The sequence below is a fragment of the Fistularia commersonii genome, chromosome 17 (genome assembly GCF_037954325.1).
Source record: "Fistularia commersonii isolate RoL2024-O1a breed Wild chromosome 17, RoL_Fcom_v1.0, whole genome shotgun sequence".
In the NCBI taxonomy this organism is placed as follows: domain Eukaryota; kingdom Metazoa; phylum Chordata; class Actinopteri; order Syngnathiformes; family Fistulariidae; genus Fistularia; species Fistularia commersonii.
Genome location: NC_141300.1, coordinates 17,196,722 through 17,208,885, shown reverse-complemented (window position 1 = coordinate 17,208,885; position 12,164 = coordinate 17,196,722). Strand labels below are relative to the sequence as shown.

Here is a 12,164-nt window from a genome sequence, read left to right as displayed (position 1 = left end):
AGTCCTGAATATGGACACACAACCACTCACTCTCTCATTCAAGCATCAAATGGAGATTTTCAACCATTCACTCCTTCACAAGTCGTAAACAAACCCCATTTATTCTTAATCATCTCATAAAGCAACACAACCATTCAGTCATTTGCAACCATTCACCCTTTCATTCGTACAACTCAGTAATTCAGTGTGTTTCGGGCAAACCCAGGGAGGGTTGGAGGCCTCGCAGCGTCTCTCTGTGAGGTGGAGGTTCTCGCCGCTGCGCCGCCTTGTGGCCCCGACGGGTTTGTCTTCACCGAGCGCAGCGCCGTAAAGTCGGGCATTCTGGACTCGGACGTCCTCCTGCAAAAGATACAGAGATTCCGCGCTATAACGCGGTTTACTTTTCACGGTTTCGCTACTTCACCGATTTGCATGGTGCATTGTGTTCTGCATTCTGATTGGATAAAAAGTCACTCCGCTTCTTCTCTACCTGTGCGTCAATAACGTTGCAGTTTAATATGTACACGTACGTAAAACAGCTTGGCAAATTTACATGACGTACCTGCAAATTCTCTCGCACTTTCAAGTTTCTCTAAAACCCATAATGTTGACAAAACGCTCTGGAGCGACAAAAGGGCCCAAAAGGCAGCAGAAGATGCTATCTATGGCAGATAAAGTTACACTTCTGGACATGCTAAGGGAAGCTAAAAGCTATGCGGCTGTAGGTCAGCATTACGGAATGAATGAATCTTCCGTTCGTCCCATAAAGAAGGAAGAAAAAACATAAGGACGACAGCAGCGATAAGTTTTAATCTTCTTCTTCTTCTTCTTCTTTCGGCTTTTCCCTTCAGGTGTCGCCACAGCGAGTCAACCTTCTCCATCTCACCCTATTCTCTGGATCCTCCTCTCTCACACCAACTACCTTCATATCTTCTCTCACGACGTCCATAAATCTTCTCTTTGGTCTTCCTCCAGACCTCTTGCCTGGCAGCTCCAATTCCAGCATCCGTCTACCAATATATTCTCCATCCCTCCTCTGTCCATGACCCAAACATCTCAGTCTGGCTTCTCTGAGCTTCTCTCCAAAACATCTAACATGTGCTGTTCCTCTGATAGACTCATTCCTGATCCTCTCCATCCTGGTCACTCCCAAAGAGAACCTCAACATCTTCATCTCTGCAACCTCTAGTTCTGCCTGCTGTCTTTTGCTCATTGTAACAGTTTCTAGTCCAAACATCATGGCTGGTCTCACCACTGTCTTGTACACCTTTCCCTTTATTCTGGACGATAGTCTTCTATCTCTTGGTACCCCTGACACTTTTCTCCACCCATTCCAACCTACTTGGACCCGTCTCTTCACCTCTTCTCCACACTCTCCTACGCACTGGACTGTTGACCCCAAGTACCTGAAATCCTCCAGCTTCTTGATCTCCACTCCCTGTAGCCACTCCCTGTCATAAGGATGTATAATAATTGTAAAAAAAAATAGAGGTTTCTACTTCATGGATTTTGCCTATCACGGGTTCATTTTGGAACGTAACCCCCGTGAAAAACAAGGGTATACGAAGATGGTCCTGTAGTGAGAAGGCGGGTCTGATCTTCAGAGATGTTTCTGTGACCTCTTTAATATGGAGGTGGAAAGACTGTAACGTCCCTCCGGTCTCCTCAGATCATCGCGGCTCAGGAAGAGATGCTGCGGAAGGAGCGGGAGCTGGAGGAGGCCCGGAAGAAGCTGGCCCAGATCCGACAGCAGCAGTACAAGTTCCTGCCGACGGAGCTGCGGGAGGACGAGGGCTGAGCGGCGAGAGGCGAGGAGGGGGAAGGAGGGAGGGGAGGGAGGAGGGAGGAGGGAAGAGGACGCCGTCGGCGGCTGCAAACGTACAGCACTTGTAAAACCACAGAGAGAGAGAGGGGAAAAAAAACAAAACAAGTGCCTGTGCTCTGTCATGTATTTGTATGCATGTGTGTGTGTGTGTGTGTGTGTGAGAGAGAGAGTGTGACCTGCATATGTATCCGTCGGTGAATGACTTTGACCGCGTGGCGAGGGGAGGGGCGGAGGCGCGCTCGCTCCGTCTCCGTCCGTCGGCCAATCAGCAATAGTGTTACGACGGCGAGCGGGAGACGGCGTGAACGTCGGTGATTGTTGTGTGAGCGGTGGAGGTGCACGGCCGGGATGAACCACCCCGCCGCCGCCGCCGCCGCCATCGCCGCTCCTCCCGCCCGAGGCGTCCAGGACGTCGCCGGCGTCGCGTCCAGCGGCGCACGAGCGCGGCGGCGACCGGACAAATCGGCGAACGCTACCAACCTACAGAGCGGTCAGAGCAGAGGCACTGTGAACTTTGGGAGATCCAAACCGTGAAGGCCTCCGGAGGCGAGTGAAGTTTGAAAAACCTCTTATAACGAAATAAATGAATAAATGAATAGAAAGGCCGATATATTAAGATATTTATCCTCGACTTGTATTTAAAAAGGAAGTCTAAATGTGACCAAAATATATCATGCTGCTTCGCCAATCACAGCCAGAGCTCCTTTCTGCTTCCGTCACACACACACACACACACACACACACACGCGCACACACGCACACGGCTGTGTCAATCATGTTTACATCATAATCGTTTCGTTGACTGAAGGCCAGATTGTTTTTTTGTTATTTCTCTGAGCTCTTCGCTGCGGTCCAGGCATGTTCACTTTATAGCAATACGGTGCGCTGACTCCCCCCAACACCCCCAAACCCCCGAACCACAAACTATTATTCATTGGTTCATTAGTTCGACCCCTTTCCCTGCAGGGCGGGGGGGCTGGAGCCTGTCCCAGGCGTGGCGAGAGGCGGCTTTAACTTCATCGCAGGGCCGCGTTTACACGTGCAACCGTTCACCCTTCCATCGACCTCCTCTTATGGAGACCGACACTCGCTCCTTCGTGTTATATAGAAACCTGCGGCCGTTCACTCATTCATTCACACCTCATAGAAGAAACACTCACTCATTCACGTGTTGTGTAGACGTACAACCACCTCATATAGAGACATGCAACCCTCACCCTCTTGTAGAGACGAACACTCAGTTATTCATGTTATATAGACGTCCGACCGTCCGCTCACTCGTTCACACATCAAATGGAGGCGACTGATCACTCATTCACGTCATAAAAAAAACATGTAATAATTCATTCTTTCACATGTCATCTAGAAACGCGAGCATTCGCTCGTTCATAAATCATAAGATGTGCAACCGTTCGAACCCTGTCGTTCACTCTTGAGGGGAATTTAGGTTCATTTTCGAATCCTGAGGAAGCCCATGCAGATACGTGGAGAACGCCGAGACTCCAGACAGAAAGGCCCCCCTTCGGTTTTGAACCCGGGACCTTCTTCTTCTTCTTCTCCTTGCTGTCGGGCGCCGCCGAGATTTTCCTTTTTTTCTTTCGGTTAATGCAGCTCATCTCCCCGGTGGTCCCACGCCAGCGTGTGATCCGCGTGGTGTACTAGTGCCTTACGGGCAGCAGGAGTCCCAGCCTGGTGCCGGTCTGGACCCCCCACGCCTCCTTCCCCTCCCCTCCACTTCCTCCGCCCGCCGGGGTCTCGCTATGCTGCCGCCCTCTCCTCCGCCATGCAACGCCTTCGCCGGCGGCGCCGCACCGCCAAAACACAAGGGCATCCATTAGGGCTCAGCGGGCGCCGCTGTGTTCCGGGAGCACGTGGCCATTTGGGTTTTAAGGTTCTCGAAATGAGCTCCGCTCCTCCTCCTCCTCCTCCTCCTCCTCGTCCTCCTCCAGTCAAACCACTATCGTCGTTTCTATCGATAAATGTGAGAGTTATCCTGACTTATATTGTCTAATTTCATGGAGAAAAAAAAAAAAAAAAAAAGATGTTACGAGTAGGTGTTGTGAATTCTTTCTTTGACGGGCTGCGTCCGTTCCCCCGGATGGTAGCTGTGTGTGTGTGTGCGTGCGTGTGTGTGTGTGTGATATTTACCCGGTCACAAAAGGTATTTTTTGTATTCACCCAGAAAATAAAATGGATTTCAGACAAACCCCAGCGGCCCCCGAGGTGTTTTTGATTTTCCGGCCTGCGTCGCGCTGCATTCCCCCCAGCAGATGTCAGCATTATTCCACCCAGCTTGTCTGCCAGGCGTCGAGCCTCGGGGAGAAACGAGCTCCGGCAGGAGGACTGGCTACATCAGTCGGACCAAAAAAGGAAATAGTGGATGTGCTTTTCTTTTCTTTTTTTTTCGCCCTTGGTCTCAGACCAGACCTTGAAGTATGCAGCGATTCCCATTAAGATGGTTTGGTCAGGAATGAGGGCTGGTCCGCTCGCCGCTCGCCGCTCGCCGCTCGGCCTCGGGGTGATTCTGAGGACGCTTTTTAACGATGTCAGATAAGACTTTTTCTCCTCCGGGTGGCACGCCGCGACGGAGTGCAAACGCGGAAATGCGTCCTAATGAGCGCCGCATTTGGCCGTTTGGTGTTTTCCGGTCTGGTGCGGCGAGGGGAAGCCGTGCGTTGAAGTGGGAGCGCCGAACGAGCGAGCGAGCTCGGGATGTTCGTCTGGATTTTTGAGCTGAACCTCAGCAGATAATGGACCTCAAAGGGGCGGTCCGGTCGGGGCCATAATCTGATCGCCGTGACGTCGGGCTAATTGGTCGTTTACGGCCGTAATGAGGTTTCCGAGCATCGGAGGCCTCGTCTCTCTGAACTTTTCCGTTCGGGTCGGCGCGGCGAAAACATAAATTCAGGGTGAAAGACGAGAGGGTGAGGGTTTCCGCGCACTCGGCCACCCCTCCGAACGCACTCGATCCAAACGTCCTCCCGCTTTTGCGGGCGCCTGTTTCTCCGCTTCACACATCTTGGATGCGAAGCCTGGTAGCAATCAACCCCGGAGGCGTGCACCGCGTGCACCGCTTGCACCCCGACTCTCGCTCGGGACGTTCGTTCCGCCGTCACCGCCGCTCTAATCCCTGCGGCCTGGCAGCCGGCGAGCTCCGGCTTTGTTCCCGTGCTCAAGTTCTCAAAACGACTGCGTGTTAGCCTGCGGTTACGCCGAGCGACACCGGGGGGGGTCAACCTCCCCGCTCCGTCATCAAGCGCCAACCGGCAATCTGTTCAAAGCGCGGCCGGGCCACAACAAACGCGGCTCGTAAGGGTTTCTGTGGAAGCCGCGCACGAAGCGAAGAGCCTTTGAAATGAAATGGACACCGTTTCTGTTTTTCTGGCTCGGATCGGAGGCGGCTTCACGGCGTGTCCAGGAGGGGGCGCTCCCGACACCCTCCAACACCCGTTGAGCTCATTCACGCTCACGTTACGTACATAAATAGGTGCGTCCATTTCAATCCTTGTCGAGCGTCACCGCCCGCATACCTCCCTGCGTTCCTTACGTCGCCTGTGGTTGCTAAGCGACACAGTTCGTAGGTCACGTTCAAATTCCGAGTTCTGTTTCGGACAAAGTGTGAGTTGCCGTTAAATATGCGTGGAAGGTGAATTCTCCCTGGTTATACCGACGCCGTGTCGTCTTCCTCGCTGTTTTCGCCGGTCCTACTTCCTGTGGTACAGCTTCGTTTGCCACATTCGGCCAGGCATTCGCCGGACCCCCAAAATGATGGGGCTGCTGTGCGCAGCATTCTTTTCCGATCGAGTCGTAAGCCGCTTCGGGACAGAACGGTTCTAAGAACTGGGTTCTAAGAACGCTTTTCTAAGAACTTCCTAGCTCGAATCGCGTTCCAGGAACGAGTCTCCTCCAAGGGAACTTCTTTCGGTTTGGCTGAAGCGCAACACTCAAACTGGAACCACCAAAGAAGAAGAGGAAGACGACTATCAGATAGATTGTGGAGTGTTTTTATCTTCTCCCTGCCCTGCTGCTGCGTCAAGAACCCCTTCATTAGCCAAACTCATGGAGCTAAAATGTTGACGTTGCTCTGCTAGCACCTCATGGCGCAGCAGGACAGAAGAGCTCAGACCTCTTTGCCGGTCCATTTCTCGCCGGTTCTGTTCATTTTGTCACGACCAGAGGCCATAATAGTTTTTTAAAAATGGTGCACTTCGGTCTGCGAGAGGGACTCGATGGTACGATCTACTTCCTGAAAAGATCCGATGGTCTGGGAAAAGTTCCTCCGGGGTGAAAGGGGCTGGTGTGGGTGTCAGTTCCCATGATTGTTATTGCACCAAAAGAGGAATCACAGCGCCGACTACTGGCCTTACACGTGCACTGCAGCGCTCTGTCGCCGTTTCCCCGGACGGAAACGTCACCGAGCGCAACTGCGAACAAAACTTGTCTCACAAAATCAGCTGGCCGGTGAGAACAAGAGTTTCTAGAGATGGGGCTTTGCAGTCCACTAAGTATCTGCCAGGCTAATGGAGTTCCACCAATCACCCAGCATCTACGTCCTATGAGTTCCTGTCGGACCAAAACAGACGGAGCTAAAGGGGTTCCAGGAACCGAGGGGTCCTTTACTGTCCGATTGCACAAAAATGTCCTGGTTCCTACAAAGGCTCACGGAACTGCAAAAAGTGCGAGAGGCGTCTGACTTCAGGGGTGGGAGTTTAGTCGAAACCGCCGGTGCCACAGCGAACCTTGACTTTTTCCTGCAGATAAGGGAGAAAACCGGCATTGTTGAGGGTTCGAGCGCTCCAAGTTAGCATTTGGCTTCTCGCACAGGAAGTCCCACACCCAGCCATGTTGTGGCAAACAGACAGGAAGTAGTTACACAACCGCTTCTCTTTTTTTTTCCTCAAAAGAAATAACCAAAACTTCCCTCCCCGGAGGAACGGGTGTGATGTAATGCCTCAGGGAAGCGGCAGCTCATCGCCGAGGACGCCTGGGAACGACGTACGCGACATCGCCGAAAACCAGTGAGGTCATTGTTTTGAAGGGACGGCGGTTGTTTACGCGTGCGAGCGTTCCTCCTCCCTTTGTGCTGCCGCAGGCGCCGCTCGCCAACATAAACCCGACAGACAGCGACCGATGAATCTAAGGGAGTCTTCAGCTCAGGTCTGGAAGTCATGACTATTTTAGGTCATCCTGCAGGTTACCTCCGCCACCTCTGATTTATTGAGATCTGTAAACAGCCCCGACTGCCGAGCTCCTCCGCGCGCTCGAGTTTCACAAAGGTAAGGGGTGACGGCGTCTCCGGGAGCCGGAGGAAAGTCAAAAATCGGAAAAAAAAAAACCCGGCGGGTCGACAGAAGCCGGAGCGTCGTACGGTCACCTTCGGCGCTGACCGACGGCGTTGACTTTCTCCCGTGATGGAACAGCAGCTCCGGCGGCCATCATGCGAGGACGCCGCAGTATTTCTCAGTCAGCACTGACAGCGCTGCTATATCGGGACGGAGCTGAGACCTAAAACCCCGCGCGCTAAATTTGGCTAGCTCCTGAAGGGGCTAGCAGCGGGAATATCCATTAAATGTTATCATTTGACACCGACAGCCGCTCCTCCGGCGGATTTATAGTGATTTTTATTTTCTCTCCGTTTCCTGCCCCTCCGGCCCGGAGCGGCGAGACGGGGGAAGCGTCTTTCTCGGCCTGCGCTGCCGACTGGAACTGATCCGCGGGGCCTCCTGGGATTTAAATCGTCCGGTTGAAATGCGAGCTCCCCTCCCCGCCCTCCCGCTCCTTCCCCCCTCCGGTCTTAATAAGGAAACTTATTAGATGACATCTACATTTTCTGCAGAGAGGGGAAAATAAAAAAGTCCCATCTCTCGGTGCTGTGGGTTTCCCAACCCCTCCGCCGACGCCACGCCTCCGAAAGCTGAATAAACAGTCGCGCCGCTAAACGCTCAAACGCTCAGCAGATTTTTGTCGACGCCGGTGCCAAAGTTCTGGAGTCGGGTCGGAGGTGCGGATTGATTGGTCCGTATGGCACTTTTCCTCGGCAGGGGTGCGGAGGGACATTCGGTGTCACATTAAACTACAACATTATACTCTATCGGACGCTTATTATCGTGTTATGTCGCTTTACGCACCGCCACGCGCCGTCCTCCTGCCCGGTTGCTACTTAACCAAGCTAATTGCTTTCACTCCGTCTCGCGCTTCACGCTTTGTTTGCCACCTCGGATGTGCAAAGTAACCCTGTCGTCGTCCATTAAGTCGAGAAGCGCCGGCGCGACGCGACCCTCCCAACCAGCGGGGGGCGATCCGACGCGCAACCTGCCCTCCGTACGTGTGAAAAAGAGTGAATAGATTCTTTTTTTTTTTTTTTTTTTTTATAGCGTCAGAGCGTGGCGGTGCAGTTTCACACACTTTTACCACCTCGCCCATGTGAGGATGCTTCGGTGATCTGACTCCTCCGGTACGATTTGTGATAGAACTCTTGCATGGAGGATTAATTTGTGTGTTAATTTAATGTGGAACAAGCAAAGCTTAATACTATACATGGGTTAATATTGCACACATGCAAAATATAAAGTCAAATCAAAAGACACATCAATGGCATTCATTTCTGAATTAAAAATGAAAGAAAAGTCATGTGCCTCCTTTTATGTGCAGCATTAAATCAGCATTAAATTTCCACAAATGTAACAATAATAAACTAAAAATTATATCCTGCAATGAGCGTGAAACCATGGAAGCCCACGTCTTGGAGTAGCGAGAAAAAGTGCATAAAGATAAAGTAATTAACAGTTTCATACACACTTTGCCGTTTCTTGTCGCTGCCAGCTTTAGCCATGACCTCTGTCAACAGAGGAGAGGACGTTTGTCGTCCTGTCGGGATTTTTACACCAAACATCAGCATCGTTGGATTTGTAGTATCAGCAATACATGCACTGCACATGCACTGTAAATATAATAACACTGGGGCCGGAGTTTAACGCCTGTGGTGAATGAATACGATGAGTGAATGAATGAGTGAATGGTTTTCTATCTCTGACAGCTGGGACAGGCTGCAGGATGAGCAGTATAGATAGTGAATGAATGAATGAATGAATGAATGAATGAATGAATGAATGTGTATTTACAAGTGTATTTGCAGTCCCTATGTCCTCTATTGTAAGTCGCTTTGGATAAAAGTGTCTGCCAAATGCAATGTAATGTTATGTAATGAATGAATGAATGAATGAAAGCATCTACTTTCCTGGAGGCTCTGGCTTCCAGTCACCACCCATCACACCCTCTCATCCTGTGGCCTCTCCAGCCGGGCGTCTATCCACTCCCTCACCCTTCCATCGCCACTTTCTGCTGCTCCGTCGAGCCCTCCGACCACGCGGAGCCTGGAGATCTGTGTGATCGGACGTCAGACCGCAAGCCGGGCGGCCGAGAATGCAGGTGCGGCAGGCAGTTGGGGGGAGGAAGAGGAGGAGGAGGAAGAAGTGGAGGAGGAGGGGCTCTTGGGGCATTCCTCTCTGGACGGAAACCGCAGGCCGACCCGCTCGCGGCCTGCAAACATCCACTGGAACCGCGCTGGAATGTCTCCGCAGCGTAGATTCCTAAACAAACTACACATTATGGCTTCCCTTCAAGCGGGTCACGGTCTTTCCTCCTCCGAGGTTCACGCTCATGAAGCGGGGGGGGGGGAGGTGAGGGAGGGAGCTTGTTTATTTTCTAAAAACGCTCCCCGCTCCGCATCCTCCGAAGGCTCGGGATGATGTCCGCTGCCGCGAACGCACGGCCTCCTTGTCTTCTCGCTGTTTTTTTGCCTCCCCTCTCCCTCGGACGACGCGCATACCAGGGAGTTTTACGGCTCTGTGGAATGGAAAGGAACGCCGCGAGCGTCTTCGGACCTCGCAAAAGGCCCCGGAGCCTCAGCCTCGCCGCCGCGCTTATACCGCCTAGCCCTTATATGGACACGCATATGGAAGATTCCCCCTCGCCGAGCAAACTCCAAGCCCCCTCCCCGTCCGCAACACGGGCTCCGAATGATTGAAGGCAAATATTTAAAGAGCCCTGTCGAGGAGATGCTGGGCAGCTGTGAGACGCCGCGTCACCTTCGGTAGAAACGCCAAAGCGGAGCGTTCGGGACAAAAAAAGCAAACGTAAAAAAAAGCCTGGCTTATCTGGAAGCGGGAGCTGCTTCTAAACACGCCGTTTACTCACAAACACAAACACGCGCTCCACTTCCTGCGCGTGCAAATAAACCCGATTCAAGGGGCGCGAAAAACCTGTTTTTTGCACACGGCGTTTCTGGGAATTTGATTTTTTTTTGATTTTCGTGCGCGGGTTTTGAAATGAATCGTGACAGTTCCCCCCGACCGCAACCCTCTCCCTCCCCCTCTCCGTCCACGCTGACTGAGCAGCATCAGATATGGCTGGCATTCTCTCTCTCCGTGCGTCCCATCTGTCCGGGGCAAATGCAAACAAACATCCCGGGAGGAGCTGAGCGGAACCACAACCCCCACCGCCGCCGCCGCCGCCACCGCCGCCACCCCTATAATGACTCCTCACCACATTTCGTCGTCCCCGTGGAAGCAGACGCTTTTCTGTATTTTTACCCGGCAGCTCGGGTTTATTTTCCCCCTCGGTGAGTTCTCGCAGGCGTCCGACGGCCCCGTTTGGAAAGCTTCCTCCTCCGCCGTTTGGAAGGCGCGCTCGCCGGACGGGTCCAAACGGGTCCGGGTCGTCTCTCCCCGTGATCTCCGAGATGACGGATCCTTTCATTTAGCGCTTTGTGAAGACTTGCACGCCGCCATTTTCAAGGGGAGCACCTGCGGCCCAAACATCTGAGCGTCACCGAATCCACCCGCGTTTTGATTGATTGATTTGAAAACCAAATATCAAGAGATTTTGTGTGATTTATACCCATATTGACAGATTTATCACAGCGTGGAGTAAAAGTGTCACGACCTTCTCCTCGCCGAACCCTGCCGGGCGCTCGCGCTCCAAACAGCTGGGGTTCACGCGACCGCCGGTAAACGCAAAATGTAGCGTGGCGTCGCATGAAACCGACAGCAGAAGGAAAGCGAGTGGGTTCGAGTTACAGCCGTCCCGGCTACCCCCCCCCCCCCCCCCCAACCCGCCTCCTTGCTTTTTGCTGTGCTTAATAATGATTATGTCCCTGCATGGAGAGATCTAACCCCCCCGGGGGGGCCGAGGGCGAGGCTGGGGTCGGAGCGGCGTCTGAAAAGGCCGAGCCCTTCTCTATATATATATCTGGACCGTGTCTGCAGAAATCTTCACATGGCACCTGATGAGGCCGTTTGCTCGCGCTACGTTTCGCCCGGAGGCCTTAAGAGCACGTGAATAAATGTATACAAACTGTAAATACATATAAATACTCTATATGTGCATCAGACAGTGTGTATTCTTAATTATTTTCTGGACACACGTGCGAGAACCTGCCCTCGCTTGCAAAGAGTTTCTTGTTTTTATATTGAAAATGTGAAAATAAATAAGGCAAAACCAGGAAATGTAAAAATAACAACAACCAAAACAAAAAACAACACATTCAGCCTCGTCACATTTAACCGATGAAATTCAGAGGCCGTTCAGTTCCGACGGCGAGGAAGACGACTTTAACGGTTTTAGCGCGCAGGAGGAAGAGAGGAGGACGAAGGAAAAGGGTGGATGGATGGACTTTTCCTTGTTTTACTTATTATTCATCTTTTTCTTCAGCCGTGTTACTGCTAGCATTTCCAGTTCGTATTTGCGGACGTTAACGGTATGTATTTCATTCAAAAGTTTAAAAAAATGTAAAAAAAAATATATCTCATGTAACAACGTGAACACCAGCGGCCTATTTTTTTATTTTATTTATTTATTTATTTATTTATTTTAATTATTTTTTTTTTTTTTTTGGGGATTTTTTTTTTTTATTTTTTTAGCCAGCGTGTCTTACATTCAGGTGCGCTCAATAGTCCAGAAATGACAGTAGCAAGATTTTTTTATTGAATCACTTTGTGTTGTGATTTTCTGCAGGATTGTGTTGGGCTTCGGCCTCCACCTGGAAACTATCAGCTCTGTCCCGGTTTGTTTTTTGGGTTATGAAAAGGATATCTTGTAAAATGTGACTTAAATATCCGCTTGTCACATGGCTTGCAACTTCCATTCTCCAAAGTGTACGTTTTTACCGTCGTTATTACTATATAAATGATGTTATTACACAAAGAGTAAACGGACGGCGGTGCACCGGGCACCAGATCCGGGGAGACGCGGTCGCATTCTATCCGAGTGAGAACATCCAAACGTCTCCGCCGGAGGATCTGCTAAGCAAACAGTTGGAGTCTGAGGTGCCAAGCAGGAGGTTCCCCTCGCAGAGCGCCGT

General features: G+C 51.6%; 1 protein-coding gene across 5 annotated transcripts in view; it reads left to right on the top strand.

The window, feature by feature from the left end:
- The window catches only part of tln2b (talin 2b), an 81,735-nt gene extending 77,724 nt beyond the window's left edge, over positions 1-4,011 (top strand). For all 5 annotated transcript variants that reach the window (XM_086163148.1, XM_086163146.1, XM_086163147.1 and 2 more), the window contains one exon: positions 1,649-4,011. In XM_086163148.1, coding sequence (XP_086019274.1) covers positions 1,649-1,777 — 129 coding nt within the window. In that variant the 3' untranslated portion in view covers positions 1,778-4,011. The remainder of the gene's footprint in view (positions 1-1,648) is intronic.
- Positions 4,012-12,164: the final 8,153 nt, after the last annotated feature.